The 17,162-nt window shown below is 39.6% G+C and overlaps 1 protein-coding gene across 1 annotated transcript in view; it reads right to left on the bottom strand.

Annotated features, from left to right (window-relative positions):
* RFTN2 (raftlin family member 2) overlaps positions 1–16,900 on the bottom strand; it is a 69,208-nt gene extending 52,308 nt beyond the window's left edge. The window contains exon 1 of the mRNA XM_059168501.1: positions 16,235–16,900. Coding sequence (XP_059024484.1) covers positions 16,235–16,373 — 139 coding nt within the window. The 5' untranslated portion in view covers positions 16,374–16,900. The remainder of the gene's footprint in view (positions 1–16,234) is intronic.
* Between the last annotated feature and the right edge of the window lie 262 nt (positions 16,901–17,162).

Raw genomic sequence — 17,162 nt, 5'->3', positions numbered from 1 at the left:
TATTGTCTCACCTAGTCTACTCTCGTGCCGCAAATGGGAATGAAACCCCAGAAACTAAGAACTGAGGATTGGGAGAAGTCTGCTTTCCTTGAGCAATTCAGGCAACCCTCGCTCTGCTTGTTCTCTGTGAAACTGCCACCATCCCAGGGAGTGGAGGGCTGCAGCAGCCCATATATGAAAGGTACTTACTGAGTTCAAAAGGCACTGAAGTTGTTAGTAAATATAGAATATTTGAAAATACTTCAATCATTCTGTATTTTACCAGGTGCTCAGAAGTTCATAATAATTAATATTATTTATTTTAAGTTCCATAATGCCACCTTCATCATTAAAGATTATATGGTATCTGCTTATAATCTTTATCTGCCTATAATGTGTATGTATTTAATGCCACTAACTGTACACGTAAAAATGGTGAAGATGGGGCACCTGGGTGGCTCAATTGTTAGCCACTGCCTTCAGCTCAGGTCATGATCTCAGGGTCCTGGGATTGAGCCCCACATTGGGCTCTCTGCTCAGGAGGGAGCCTGTTTCCCTTTCTCTCTCTGCCTACTTGTGATCTTTCTCTCTGTTAAATAAATATGTAAAATCTTTAAAAAAATGGTGAAGATGGTAAACTTTATATTTTCCCACAATAAAAAAGGTTCTATGTCAAAGAAAACATATATCATATATGTACATACTAAAATCTACTTTCTCCTTCTGAATTTGATCACCTTAGATACTTTATATAAATAGAATCATACATTACAGTTGACCCTTCAACAACATGGGGTTTAAGGCATCAGCCTCCATGCAGACAAAAATCTACGGGTAACTTTTGACTCCCTGAAAACTTAACTACTAATAGCCTCCTGTCAACTGGAAGCAACATAAACAGTCGGTTAACACGTTGTATTTTGTACTGTCTCGTTACAATAAAGTGAGCTGGGGAAAAGAAAATGTTATGAAGAAAATCATCAGGAAGAGAAAGACATTTACAGTACTGTATTGTATTTATAGAAAAATCTGCGTGTAAGTGAATCTGTGTAGTTCAAACCTGTGTTGTTCGTAGGTCAACTTATTTTGTCTTTTTGTGACTGGCTTATTTCACTTAATGTAACGGCACATGGTTCATCCATGTTGTAGCATGTGACAGGATTTCTTTTCAAGACTGAAGAAGATTCCATTGTATGTATATACCACATTTTGTTTATCCATTCATACATCAGTGGACGTTTGAGTTGATTCTACTGGCCTATTGTGAATACTGCTGCTATGAAGGGAGATGTGCTGATATCTGTATGAGATCCTGCTTTTGGCTCTTTCGGACATATACCCACAAGGGTGATTGCTGAATTATATCGTTAATTCTATTTTTAATTATTTGAGGAATGGCCATATGGTTTTGATAGTAGTCACATGATTTTACATTCCTGTCAACGGTGTACAAGTGTTCTAATTTCTTTACATCCTTGTCAACACTTGTTTTTTGTACATTTTTAAAAATAGTAGCCATCCTAATGGGTATGGGGTGATACTTCATTGTAGTTTTGATTTGTATTTCCCTAATGATTAGTGATGTTGAACATCATACGCTCCTTGGTCATTTGTATATCATTTTTGGAGAAATGCCTATTCAAGCCCTTTGCCCATTTTTAACTTGGGTTATTTTGTTGTTAAGTTGTAGGAGTTCTTTATATATTCTGGATCTATATTTACTCCCATTTCATAGGTTGACTTTCTACTGTTGATTGTGCCCTTTGATGTACAGAAGTTTTAAGTTTGTTATAGTCTCATTACTTATTTTTGCTTTTGTTGCCTCTGCTTTTGGTATTATATCTGAAAAATCTTTGCCAAATACAATGTCATGAAGGTTCTCCCATATGTTTTCTCTAGGAGTTTTATAGCTTTAGGTCTTACATTTAGGTCAAAGGTTTTTTTTTTTGTTTGTTTGTTTGTTTTTGTACAATGGCACTAGTTTATTGGTTTAAAAAGGGTTTTTTTTTTAAAAAAGATTTTATTTATTTATTTGACAGAGAGAGATATCACAAGCAGGCAAAGAGGCAAATGAAAACTTAAAAATTCATGAAAGTATAAGAAATTTTAAAGTTTATGAGAAATACTATTTACCTGACAAAAGTGAAACACAGATGTATGTAGATTACAGATGATAACTTAAAAATACATGAGCAGAGATGAGCATTTCATTTTTATGAAAGTGCATCTTCATAAATTATAAAATTCAATACAAGAGTAAGGGATATGCCTTGGCTTGGAAATCTATCCTGGCATTAACCACTACTGCTGGCAGGTGATAATGACAGTGGGGATCATTACCTGTGTGAAGTTGGGTTGTTTTCCCATATGGCCTGACTAAACAGAGTGCTTAAGGTTTCAGTCAAGAAACCATTTAAGGATCACTTGAACTACAACTGTTTCTGTTTCTTGCCTGAAAACTTGCCATTGGTAGCTTCTGGCAATATCAAGGAAGCCCCAGTCGCAAACCTGTAGAATGTGTGTCAGGTGCTTCAGAGAGAAGCCCAACAGTCTTTTAAGAAATGTGGCATTTCCAATGCTCCTGACAGCCCAGAGGAAAAAATTATGTGGAAAAAAGGGGACACATGGGCTCTGAGTTTGAAAGTGATTTGGAAGAATTGGGGCTTGAGTGTAATTAAAGATGTTTTAGGGATATCTTTATTGCACTTAGTTTTCCTTTTTCTATGTATGTAGGAGAGAGGTAGAAGGAATAATTGATGTTTAAAAATGTCTGAAAGATGTTTTATCTTTGATAAAAGTTAAATTACTAAGTGAGAAAGTAGTAAGTCATAGTTTATTTTTTTTTTTTTTTTTTTAAAGATTTTATTTATTTATTTGACAGACGGAGATCACAAGTAGGCAGAGAGGCAGGCAGAGAGAGAGAGAGGAGGAAGCAGGCTCCCTGCTGAGCAGAGAGCCCGATGCGGGACTCGATCCCAGGACCCTGAGATCATGACCTGAGCCGAAGGCAGCGGCTTAACCCACTGAGCCACCCAGGCACCCGTAAGTCATAGTTTAATTCATATGTTTTTTTTTTCTCCCTTAGCAGTACATAAAGTAATAGTGTGTTTTACAATCAACAATGTTTTGGAGTCAATGAAAAATGATAATTATATACAAAGAAGTGTTGCAAATATATTGGCTAAGAGAATGAGGATTTGAAGAACTCTTGGCTGGGTGCTCTAAATGTTAAAAAAAAATCTAAACAAGGATAAATTCTTAGTTCTTTTCATAGTTCAAAACACAGAATGAGAAAAATCTGATTTACAAGTTCATTTGGTGGGGGAAGGAGGAAATCCTAGAGACTTCAGCTGACCACAGGTTAATTATAAGTTAGCAGTTAGGGGTGCCTGGGTGGCTCAGCCAGTTAAGCGTCTGCTTTCAGCTCAGGACATGGTTTCAGGTTCCTGGTATCAAGCCCTATATCGGGATCCTTGCTCAGTGGCGAGTCTGCTTCTCTCTCTGACCCTTCCCCCTCTTATACTGCCTCTCTCTCTCTCTCAAATAAATAAGTAAAATCTTAAAAAAACAAGTTAGCAATTAATCCAATGTGATTATGGTCATCTGAAAGAAAATTGCCTCCACAGGAAGCTGGCTCACTGACTTCTGTGCTCAGTATAGCAACACTGGAATACTTCCTGTTTGTTTTCCTTCCCCTTACACATTTATCACCATCTAAATAATAACCAGAATATACTGGTGTATTCACCTGGTTATCTTTTTCTAAAGATGGATTTTATTTGAGAGAGAGAGAGTGGGAGTGGGTACCTGTCCCCACACATCCATGTGGGTTGGGGCAGGGGCAGCGGAGAGAATCTTCAAGCAGACTCCCTGCTGAGTGTGGAGCCCAAACTGGAACTCGATACCTTGACCCGTGAGATCATGATTGAGCCTAAATCAAGAGTTGGAGGCCCAACTGACTGAGCCCCCCAGGTGCCCGTCACCCCGTTATCTTACTTAAGGTCTGCCTCCCTCGCCACACTGAAAGCTCTATGAAGGCAGGGGGATAGTCACACTTTGTTCATCACCATTTCTTTATACCCGGAACACCGATGTTCAGTTAATATTTGTTGAATTAATAAGTGGATTATGTTCAATTTAAGGGCAAAATCAGATGCAGTTTCAAGCTGGAGTTGATTAAAAAAAAGATGTTCAGGATAGTGAGGGTTCTGATGGCCCTTATAGGTGTTCTGCAATTATGTGCCGAGTAAGGGAGGACCAGGATGCCATCTGGATGTATGTGAAGGGCTGTCCCACAGAAGCAGCAGGCTAGTGTGGCACTGGCTGAATGGTGGAGGGGCCAGCCACCTGGAGGAGTATTCACCCCAGCTGCAGGTGGCCGGGATCACCCACTTTCCCATGACACGCCTGCAGCCTGCAGCTCCCCTAACTACCAGGCGTGATTGGACTGAGGTGGTGTATCCCAAACTTAGGTCACTGAGCACACATTCACAATTTTCGTCATATCTGAGTACCATTGGATTTCCATATTCTTAAATTTCCTCTTTTAATTTTCTTTTCTTTTTTGTTTTTTAAAGTGTGGAGCCCAGTGCGGGGGCCTGAACCCACGATGGTGAGATCAAACCTGAGCTGAGAACAAGAGTTAGATGCTCAACTGAGTCACCCAGGTGCCTCTTACTTTTCATTTAAACTTCCACTTATTTCAAAAGGAATCTATATTTCTCATATGACCATAAAAGCAGAATCACTTACCATAAGTAGAAAGCTGCCATACAAATGAATGCAATGAAAATACTAGATTCTAGCCAGACACTGATCTCTACCAAAGATTCTGAACCATACCTCTGTTCTCTCTTTGTTGAAAAGGAAAATTAGCCATTAGAGAGGTGTTAAAGATACATTAATTCCAAACTGATTGGAAGGGCTAAGAAGAATTGAAAAGGGCAGAACTATGAGACTCAGTGTTATTTCTCTGCCTGTGTGTACAATTTGAAAGCATCTCATGTCCAGTGCCAAGTGATTTGGTCGAGGCTCAGAGACCCATTGAGGAGGAGCAAGGACACAATGACAGTAACAAGGAGACAGATGACATCAGAGGGATAAAATGAATTAAAAAACTAGATAAAAGAACTATAAAAACTTTACAGTTTAGGGTCGCTTAATGGGCTTTCTACACTTCATTGTCCCAAACTGATCATGAAAATAAACTCATTCCCTCCATTCTCTTGTTTCAGAATATGGTTTTCAAAGGCAGAGTTATGTAACATGTTAAAAACTATCACCAAGAAGATAGTTATAACAGAATAACATTGGTGCTTAAGGGGGTTCCTGTTCAGGTGGAGAATGTATTTCTAAGGAACACCTCGTTCTCTGGTGATGTCAATGGAATAAGTCCAGCTTTCCAGGTCAACTCCACAGCCTCTTGCACTCTCACTAAAGTAAGGTTATTGTCTTGAGTCTCAAAGCAAAAGAAATGTTAATGCACTACACACACACACACACACACACACACACACACACAGCGGTTTTGGGAGCAATTACAAACTGAGAAATCTAGAAAAGTTAGAGAGGGAGAAAAAATTATACAGCTATATCTTAGCATAAGTTTATGTAAAGATCATGTTTATTTGGGCTCAGTGCCTTATAGTCAGTATTGAACTGCCTCAAGTGTGTATGTTCTATCTGCAGCTCTGTGCCTTTTGTTTGTTTTTAAGATTTTATTTATTTATTTGACAGAGAGAGAGATCACAAATAAGCAGAGAGGCAGGCAGAGAGAGAGGGGAAAGCAGGCTCCCTGCAGAGCGGAAAGCCCAATATGGGGCTCGATCCCAGGACCCTGGGATCATGGCTTGAGCTGAAGGCAGAGGCTTTAAACCCCTGAGCCACCCAGGCGCCCAGGTCTGTGCCTTTCGATAAGCAGCCCTCAACACAGACATGACAGTTATGGTAAGTGCTTAAGAATACTTATTAAAGGACCAGCAAATGAAAAAATTAGGTGTAACATATTTAATGAACAGAGCTCCAGGGTTCTCATGGAGCATGGGTTTAGAAAACAGACTCTAGAACCTGGATGCGAATTTTAGCTCTGACACTTACTAGCCTGGAAAGGGAGATTGAGAATAGGATCTACCCCTCCCTTCCCCCACCCCAAATAGGATCTACCCTATAGGATTGTCAGAAGGATTAAATAAGTTAATATTTGTTCCTATAAAGTAGCTGGTGTGCAGTATATGCCATACAATGGTTGCCTCTTTGTTAAATAAATAAGGCCCCTTCCTCTGGAAAGAGAGGCAATGCAGTATTTTCCTCAGAGTTTTCCTTAGGCTCTTAAAGCAGTCACCTGGGTTCAAATCATGATTATGCCATTTACTAGATCTGAAACAAGTTACTTTGCCTCTCTGAGACAAGGATAAGTAACTGTAGTACTTTATAGATTGTTCAATAGTAACATGAGCCCAGCGCCTGGCACAGAGTAAACGCTCAGACACCAGGGCTGTGCCTGTGTCTTGGTGGTCCAGTTCAGGAAAGAGAACTTCCAGTGAAAGTGTCTTCAAGGATGTCATTGTTGGTTTAAAAATCTCCAGAAAGGGGATGTCTGGGTGGCTCAATGGGTTAAAGCCTCTGCCTTCGGCTCAGGTCATGATCCCGTTGCCGTGGGATTCAGCCCCGCATCGGGCTCTCTGCTCAGAGGGGAGTCTGCTTCCTCCTCTCTCTCTCTCTGCCTGCCTCTCTGCCTACTTGTGATCTGTCTGTCAAATAAATAAATAAAATCTTAAAAAAAAACACTTAAAAAAATTTCCAGAAAGATCACTGTAGAGATTTGGATTTATTTCAAAAACACAGCCTGCTTCCCATCCTGTAGGATTCTAGAGGTCTCTAACTCACACTCTAGATCAGAGGTCCTTATGCATGCTCTAGATCTCGTGTCCCAACTCAGCTGTGGATTAGGTGCTCCGAAGCTCACAGTCCAGATCAGGGCTTCCTAACTCACTGACTTAGTACACTGAGTCCCAGTAAGGACACTTAAGTGTCCAATAAGGCAGCTGAAGGCACCAGGCTGTTAAAGTGAAGAAAGGACCTGTTCTGGAGGAGGCTGTGGGACCTAGAAAAGACTCAGAACCTCATCCAAAGAGAGTAGTAGGTTCAGCTAAGGGCTGCCATATAAGCATGTGGGCCCAGTTGTTATTGGATCTTCTAATTTTTAAGAACCCCCCCAATCCAGATTCTTATGTAATATTTGCACATTTAAAAAAAGATAGTTAATTCAAATATTTTAATACTGTGTACAGCAAGTGAGACCTGTCTGAAGGCTGAATATGGCCCATTATCTCCTTGGTTTGCAACTTCTGCTGTGGGTCACACCAGGAACTCTGTTGACTAGAGCCTGCTCAGGTCCAGGCCGGGACACCTAGATCACATTCGGCAGTGTCCAGCATCCTAGGACACAGAAAGAGTGATCCAATTTTTCATTAATGGGAAGAGGAGAAGGATGGTGATAGGGCGGGGGTTCACTCTTTTAACAAATTGTTCTCCTTATCTGACATTGGGACTTGCTTTAAACACCATTCAAGAAAAGTAAAGCCAGGAGCATAGAGAGGAAAAATAAATCGAGGAATTTTTATGAGGACTTCCCTTCATGTAAGTCCTTTCGATTCTTACTTGTGCTGAGAAGAGACAAGAAGCCTGACTGAGCTGAGAGGTGTGAGGAAGGGGAGAGTTGTGCACAGAGAGGAATTTTCATCAGTGCTGACCAGAGTGAGTACTTCCCCTCAACAGGCTCGGTGTTTGAGGCCAAGCCTTTGATCTGATGTCTTTATACTGGGGCAGTAATATCAGAGGGTCAATTTGTTGTTGTTGTTTATTTTTTTAATTACTTTTTTTAAAGATTAAAAAAATTTTTTTAAAAGATTTTATTTATTTATTTGACAGACAGAGATCACAAGTAGGCAGAGAGGCAGGCAGAGAGAGAAGAAGAAGCAGGGTCCCCGCTGAGTCGAGAGCCCGATGTGGGGCACCCTTGGGATCATGACCTGAGCTGAAGGAAGAGGCTTCCCACTGAGCCACCCAGGCGCCCCTAAGACTTTGTTTTTAAGTGATCTATATACCCAATATGGGTCACATGACTGAGCCAGCCAGGCACCCCTTGGCTCTATTACTTTTGACACCAGGAAATTCAGGGGGAGGTGGTAGTTGTTTTGGCTAGGATTTGAACAGCACAGGCGGTGAGCAGCAGCTGCAAGCCATCCGTCTTCCTCCTCCTAGCTCTGCAGCCACCCTCCGTCCTTTCTCAGTTCTTTAGGAGAAGGAACAAATGGTGCTGTTCACAGCATTATTGGGTGTGGTTGGTTACTGTGAAATTGATGCTGCATGATTTGTAAATGCTTTATTATACCTTACAAGACTATTGTGGATTACTGATGAAAGAAAATATTTTATAATTGCTTTGAAAACTGTATAGATGCAAAGGTGATTTTTATGATTAAAATTGAAACACACTGAAGGTCAAGCAACATTTTAACATTTGTCCTCATAGTTTCTAAAATAAAATATCAACTGGGATGCCTGGGTGGCTCAGTTGGTTAAGTGGCTGCCTTCGGCTCAGGTCATGATCCCGGTGTCCTGGGATCGAGTCCCATATTGGGCTCCTTGCTTGGCGGGGAGCCTGCTTCTCCCTCTGCCTCTGCCTGCCTCTTGGCCTACTTGTGATCTCTCTCTCTCTCTCTCTGACAAATAAATAAATAAAATCTTTAAAATAAAATATCAGTAGACTTTTTTATGCTCATTTGCTTAAAAGCTTCTTAGGCAAAAATCACATTTTAGAAACAGAAAGATTTACCTTCCAGTATAAAGCTAAGAAATTGCTCAATGCCAAAAGCTTTGCTCTGATGACATAACTTTATGAAAACTGTCCAAGACATATATATATGTTCTTTCCACCAATTTACTTCTGAAGATTGGTATGTGTTTTTGAAATATTTATGAAACATTATTTCCTCAGATAAACATACAATGTATAAACACTGGCAAGTAATTTCACCATATTCTCAAAAGGGAATAGACTGTCAATCTCTATATATATTTAGGAATTATAATAAAAAAATAATAGGTAACATATACCAAATGCCTATTTTGTGCCAGGCCCTATGTGAAATGCTTTACATGCCTAATCTTAATTAACCCTTACAAAACTCCATAAGGTAGATACTATCATTATTCTCAGATGAGGAAACCCAGGAAGAGAGAGATCTGGTAACTTGTCCAAATTGCTAGTAAGTGGTGAGGCTGCGATTAAACCAGACAAGATGACTCCACAGCCATACACTTCAGTGCCTATAAGAAAGTAAAACCCCATTGATTTGGGTCATGTTAAGAATTTGTGAAAGTTCAGACATGAGTTAGGCTAAAGCTTTTGGACTATAATAAATTGTTAAGCAATTTCATGTATGGATATTAGAAGGGATATTTGGTTTTACTCTACTTATCAAAATGCTTAAAATTATTTACCAATATGAACTGCTAGATGAATAATATCCAAATTATGTAATCTTTTATATTTCCATGGAAGCTGTCATTTTTATAGTCACTCATTAGTATATTTAATCGAAGTAATGTAACTGCAGTTTTAAATATGCTAAAACTCTATTTAACTACAGGTTCATTACTATGGACAGATAAATGAAAGATCAAATTATGACCATTTCAGACTCCTGCAGCTTTCTGTTTCACTGCTCCCTCCTTCCTGAGCTGCTCTCCAGCCATTCTGTTTTATCTGTGGTTCCCGGACAGATAAAACAGAATTCCATGACATTTTCTCTCGTTTCTGAGTCTGTATATCTTGTCTTTCAACCTTATTTGCTTTACCTATACTTCCTACTTAGCCTTTAAAGAAAAAAGATCTTTTAAGGTTTTTTAGGTAGGGGTAGAAATGTCACTAGCATACAAAAATAAGACAAAACATAAACACTGACAGGACGTGGGTAACCACCATCCGTTCAAAAATTAGAATATGGCGGGCACTCCAGAAGCTTCCCATTTTGCCCTTTCCAATCACAATCTCCCTCGCCCACTCTGGGCTATCTTGGATTTTATGGCCATCATTTCCTTTCTCTTCTTTCTAGTCTACTATCCAAGAATGCAGCCTTAAACACCATAGTTCAGTTTTGCCCATTTTTTTGTTTTATATAAATGGAATCATATGGCATATCCTTCTGTATCTATCTTCTTCTTCTTTTTTTAAGATTTTTTATTTTTATTATTATTATTTTTTAAGTAATCTCTACACCTAGCATGGGGCTTGAACTCACAACTCCGAGATCAAGAGTCGCACACTGTGTTCACTGAGCCAGCCAGGCGCCCCCAGTGTCTGTCTTCCTTCACTCAGCATTATGCCTGTGAGATTTGTCTTGTGTAGGTTGCGTAGCTTTAGTTCATTCATTTTCACTGCAGTACAGTCCAGGTTGGCGAAGTGCTGCCTATGGCTTATTGGTTGGTACTACAATGGCAGAGCCGAGTAATTGTGATGGACACCACGTGGCTCACAAAGACTAAAATACTTAACTATGTAGCCCCTCACAGAAAGAGTTTGCTGACTTTTGCAGTATAGTGTTCCACTGTGTGAGTATACCACAACTGATTTTTCTAATCTCTTATTCTTGGATTTCTGTGTTGTTCATTCTTTTGGGCTATCATAAATAACACTTCCCTGAACACTCTTGTATGTGCCTCACAGTACGCATGGACACACATCCGTATTCGGTGTATCTTCAGCTAACCAGGTAATGCTAAAACATTTCCCCCCCAAAATGGTGTATAGTTTAACCTGTGGTATCGTCAGTCTTTTAAAATTTTAGCCATTTTGGATGATTTTTAGTGGTATCTCACTGTGGTCTTCACATGCATTTTCCCGCTTACTAATAAGGTTGAGCACAGTTTCATATGTCCATTGACCTTTGGGATTAACTATTTTGTGAAATGTCTGTCCAAATTCCTTGTTCAGTTTTTTCCTATTGGGTTGTTTGTTTTTTCCTTATAAATTTGCAGTTGTATTTTCTCTATTGTGGGTACAAACCTTTGTCTAAGTCCTACTCATTCTTTACATCCTACCTCAGATTGAGGTGACCCATCTTTTAAGGAATCTTTCTGGATCCCACCAATCAGGTATATGCTTCTGTAGCCCTCACACTTCCAGCATAGCCTGTATCATAGTGTATGACGTACACATTCTCATTGGGTGTCCGTCAGTAGGATGCTCACTAGGGTACAGGTTCATAAGGACCAGGGACTAGGCTTTATTTATCTTTGTACCCTAGCTCTTAGTTCAGGAGGTACTCAGCAATATTAGTTCAATTAATGAGTAGCTGTCCACCCAGATATAAGAAGTATATGTGGGACAGAAGATAGAAATTATACTGCTGATAGAAATGTATATGTATTTTCTCTCAACATCAGTATTTAAGAGGATCGACTGTGTGCTATTACCAGAGATTCTCTTCTCTCTCAGTTCAGGCTGGGATCATTCTCTTCCACAAGAGTCTGGATTTGTGAGGTTTTATTATTCTTCTAAACCAAATACCTCACCATTATTTCAAACATAATGGAACTCCCCATATAGGTTTTATCACCTGGTAGGAATTTGGGCTAGGCACTATGACAGGGATTACGTTGATGTTTGAGTAAATTTCATCACTTTTGACTATTTGAGGAAATGCTCATGAACTTAATAGACTCAGACAGATACAGAAAATTTAGCTGGTCCCACCCTTCCTTTCTCTTCTTCTTCTCCCATCCGCTTCCTTCCCTCATTTCTGATCCTTTATTTGCTGCTTATTGATTCCTCAACGCGTTCTCTTCAGTGCTGTATCTTCATTCTTAAAAAGTTCTCTACAATTTAAAATTATTGACCACTTCTTGCTTTTTGAAGCCTTTCCTTTCCGTGTGTTCTCTGGTGCTACATGGTCCTGACTGTCTTCCTTCTCTGTATTTTTGTTGAATTGTCTCAATATGGTTAACTATGCCTGACAACTCAGCCCAAGATGCTTAACGCCCTTCTCATATTCCCTCTCTTTAAGACTTTCCTTATTTCAATTCATCCTTGTGGAAATCACCATACTCCAGCTCCCGTATCTGTAAGAGTCTCTCATAGAAGCAGTCCTTATGTACTGTAAGATGTCCACTGCCCCCCCAAATGCAACATGCCTGTGACGGAGCTGCTCTTGACCACACACTGACTTTCTGGGATGCCCTTCCTACTGTGAGAGGCATCATTATTTCCACAGTTACTCAGGCTCAGTCACTCACTTACTCAGAAGCAGGAAGTCATCCTGGATTCCTCATTCTTTCTGTCCCTTCATATCCAGCCAGCCACAAGCTAGTAAGTTCCTTCTTCATTGTCTTATATTTGCCCATGCGTTCCATCCTTTTGCTGTTCCCCACATGTGTGTCCTAATTGTCCTCTTGTAGCCTTGACCACTACAAGAGGCCTTCTAAATCACTAGCCTCGCTCCCATCTCTTCCCACTCAATCTCACATTCATCTTCTAAAAATACTTCTCTGTACCTGTTGACTACTCATTCAAAAGTCTTTACAGCTACTTAATTCCAGTAGAATCAAAGAATCCTTCCTTAGCCAGGTCACAGCATTTCATACTCCATTTATTTCCAACCTCATTTTCTCCCTTTCTCCAACACCCCCCCCCCACCCCCGCCCCTTTGCTCACTGCTCTAGTCAGTGGTCCTTGAATATGTCTCAACCTCTTAATCCTTTTCTGACTAATAAGCCCTATATGTTCTTCAGGGTCAGTTAAAGTCCCGGTTCCAATTCCAACTGATCCTATTCAAAATTGATTTTTCCTTTTTCTGACACCTCTTGTATCTTGTATTGTAATTTTTTCTTCATTAATTCGTTAAAACTTATTGACCGTTGTTCATGTGCCAAACACTGTGCTAGTCACGGGATACAAAGGTGGATAAGATCTAGTTCCCGATTTTGACGCGTTCATGATCTTGTCCAGTTTGACCCTTTAGAATATAAAATACTTGAGGGCAGAAACTGTCTCATTCCTCTTTGTATTTCCAGTGCTTATCAGCATCTTCTACAGAATACATATGTTATATGTATTGATTGCTGTGAACAGCAGTGATAAAAAATGAGAGTTTCTTCTTTTAATAATAAGGAAGCAAGTTAGGGGCCAGCAACATTTTACTTCATATATTTTACATAATTTTACTAGAAATTCAAAGCTACCATCTGTCCTGTTGGGTTTTTAGTATTGTAAAAACTCTAATCTTAAAGCTGTAAGTGCTTTAAAAATCCTTAAGGCTATTGTTATTCAGATTCTTTTCTGGGCTTTAAGGATGAAACCAACACTTTTGGATCCTTTGCAAAGTTAATTTAACTATTCATTAAGAAATTCTGTAACACGCTCATATATACACTCACACATGCTCATAAATACACATTCGTGGGTTACTATACAATAATCCAGAAAATTTATCACAAAAATTGTACCAAAATCTCACTAGTGCAGTTGGTAGACCTGGCACAAAGCCAGGATGGATAATAATAGTTAACTTTTATTAAGTGGATTATCTTGTATTATCCTCTTTAATCCTCAAAACAACTCTATTATGTGAGCACCAGCAGAACCCTTCTTTTTCAGAAGGGGAAACTGAGATATAGCAACATTTATAAACCTGCCACAGTTAGAGAGTGAAAGAGCCTGATCTGGAATCCAGGAACTTTGATTGCAGAGTCCCGTGTGCTTAATGACTGTGCTATTATTTCTCCCATGGAGATGTAAATAATGGCTCAAAGTCCCCCTGCCCACCCATCCAAAAAGAGTGTGGGGAAGCAGAGAGAGAGAGAGAGAGAGAGATTGAGAACGCATGCGAGAGGGACAGGGAGAGGGGAGGGGGGAGAGAGAGAGAGAGAGAGAGAGATAGAGAATGAAACTGAATGGAAAATAAAGAAATCATTCAGGATAATTAGGCATCCGAACACGGGGCCCTGGTAATTTCAAAGGGCCTCCTCCTCTTGACCCACTGAGACTTTACTCTCTGTCTCATGTCCTCTGTTTGGAAAAAACGGAGGAAAACAAGGTATGAGACAGGCGGGTCGTGAGCACACACAGCTGTCACCAGACCATTCTGTTTCCTGAAAGGTCGCTCACAGTGGCCCCTGAGAAGCAGGAGGTGCCACTAGTTAGAACTCACAGCAATCCCAGGACAGAGCTGCCCGCGCTAACAGAAGGCTGGCATGTTCTCCCCACTCCCCCACTCCAGGCCTCGTTCCTCTATACACTGGAGGGGCAGGTGGAGGTCAGAGAACGGGATAAAGAAAGGTAGCTTGTGCAGTTGGGGGGGGGATACAGAGTCTTGGCTTCTGAGGCAAAGGCAAAGGCAAAGGCAAGAACAAAACAAACACAACAAAAAAAAGTGTGGAAGAACTGGACAGAAAGGGGCACCAGGAGACGCGGCGCCTCAACCAAATAGGAACCAGATGCAACTTTAAAATATGTGCCTGCTTTCTGTCTAACCTTGGCCATCTGTGCCCCTACCTACACTTCACAGTGTGACATTCCGTTACCTCCTCCGAACACCTAGGGTGGAGGGAGCAATGACACTCCTCCACAGAGAGGAGGGCTTCTGGGAACAACAAAGCCAAATGCTTCCTGAAGAAAGCTGTAGACGTTTCTGATTCAAGCATGACTGCATTTATACACATTCGTTCGAGACTGTTAGCATGGTTAGAAGGAAATAAATCAGAAAAAAATGTCAAGTTACTTTAAGCCCTGGGATTCTAGGGCAGATTGTGCAGCAATTCTTAAAGTGCAGATCAAAATGGCTCTGGCCTAAAGTTTGAGTAGACAAGGTCTTAAGGTTAAGGAAAGTGTGTGTTTGTGTCCTATGAATTTACAGAAACTTGCCCTAAAAATAACGGATAAGAACAATCAATGGAGAAAACATGGCACATCATGAATATTTCTCAAAGGATGGTTTTTGAAAAAGTATGGAACAAATCCACATGATTGGTTAGCTCTCTGATTGTCACCGTTTCCTCCATCCACTTTTAACTTCCATAATTAAAAATAAAATGAAGAGTATTGACATTTTTTCCTTGGCAGCCTTAGGTTTAGATAAAAATAGAAATGTGAATATGTTGAAAGTATATGTACAGATTTTATGTGTCCCTGGAAGGGGGTTTGCTTGCTGGCTAGCTCAATTTTTGACAAAGAAAAATGGGCTGTTCTTGCTTCTGGCACAAAGATGTACTGTTCACACAACAAACCAAAAAATGGAGAATTTGTGTTTAAGTTGAAAAGAAATTCATATCCAACATGATAACTTATTTAGTATAAACTTTCTATTAACTGATAAAATGCGTACCTTATTAGAATGAAAGTGTAACTTTGTAATAAGAACTTAAAATACTGATATCTGGAAATTCTAAGAGCAAGCAAGACATCCTAAATTTTATTTTCAGTATCTCATGATTAAAGATATTGTTCTGTTTTAAAAACTCAGTTTTTACTCTTGCAGTTGTATACTCTAAAGTTTCCAAAAGAAGTGAGGCAAAGTGTTTGTGAGTTTGAGCTGCCTCTGCTCCTTCCACAGGGCTGCCATCTGGACTTGTTTATTTGTGTTTCTAACTTTCTGGAACAGGGAGTTTCTCTGTTAGGGATGGGGCACCGAGCAAAGGAAGTGTCTTACAGAAGACTATCTTTTTCTCCCTCTTTTTTTTTTTTTTGTTTTTTACTGTATTTTCAAACTTCAAGTTTAGCTTGGTCAAAAATATAAAATGATTAGCACAGTCACAAAATTTTACATAGTTGGAAACCTCGGAGTTACCTTAGCAAATACTCTTCCTCACGATGCAAATCATGTACCCTACATGCTACCTTCTTGTGACTTTCAGATCTCTTTCAAGACCCAAACTGTCATTAAGGCTACAGCTATTTGGCCGGGAAGTCAAATATTTTTATCTATCCTTCTACAAATAAGCATTTGATTTAAAAATGAAAGAAATAATTCCAGGCATTTTTTTCTAATTTTATAAAGTACATATAAGCCATATTACAAAAAACGAAGCAAATAAAACAAAAATCTTTCAAAAATATAATCAAGAAACAAAGCATTAATTGTTAGATTTATACAATCTATCGTGAAGACTAGTCTACAAATTCACAAGCAACACTTAAAAAAACTAGTGCCTTCTCTGAAAGATTTCATTTAACAAATAAAATAGAAGCAAAAATTACCTTGTAAAGTAAAATCCAGCAATACATATTCGTAAGCAAATTCTGTCTTTGTTTCCACTTGCGGTCTCTTCAGGGTAGAAAATATTTTTCCAGGACTGCTATCATCAGGGTCTTCTAGCTTTCTAAGTCCGCACCCCATAGCAGAATCTGTAAGGAATTAAATTGCAGGATAGGGGAGGGAGAGCAGCAAAATCTGTTGTTTTAGCTGCAAAAAGAAAGTTACAGACTTAACTGCTTTGATTTTTCCAGCTAAACCATAGGTAGTCAAAAGGAAAACATTTGAGTCCAAAGAAAGGAGCTGAAGACTTTTTCTATCCATTTTTCTGTAAAGTCGTTGAACCCATGATGATTAAGCTACAGCTCTGGGAGGCTGGGCTTGATCTTAGGAGAAACATGCAAGCTGCTACAACTTAGCGGAGAATTTCCATGCCACGTCAATTTACAGCCAGCCCCCTACCAGAGTTCTGTCGCTCAGGGCACCAACAGTGCTTTGTCTGTCCCAGTTGGCTGGATGATAAAAGAGGCGTCCAAAAACGGAAATAAAAGGCAAAAGTGCAACTCGGATGGAATTATCTACAAGTAAAGGATATATTCAGGCATAATGGCATGCGATTCTTTCTGTTTTCTCTTTTCCCTGTGCCCACCCCCTCCTTCCTCTCTGCTATTACCAGCAAAGCAAAAGGACGGAGGAAGGGTGGGAGAAAGAGAAAGAATAAGAGAGAAGGAATGAAAAAAAGAAAAAAAAGGATTCTCAACATGGTTGGAAACAAAAATCATTTCCAGAAAGGAAGTCACTTTAGGAGGAAACTGTTTCTGGAGTCTAAAAGGAGAAAAGTAGTTTTTTGTTTTTTTAAAAACAAACACTTAAGTCTTTAGGTAGCACTTTTGAGGATTTCTTTCAACAGAAAAGTCTTTCTGCTGGAAAAAT

This window comes from Mustela lutreola, chromosome 3 (genome assembly GCF_030435805.1).
Source record: "Mustela lutreola isolate mMusLut2 chromosome 3, mMusLut2.pri, whole genome shotgun sequence".
Lineage (NCBI taxonomy): Eukaryota > Metazoa > Chordata > Mammalia > Carnivora > Mustelidae > Mustela > Mustela lutreola.
This window is presented reverse-complemented; position numbering and strand designations above follow the sequence as displayed.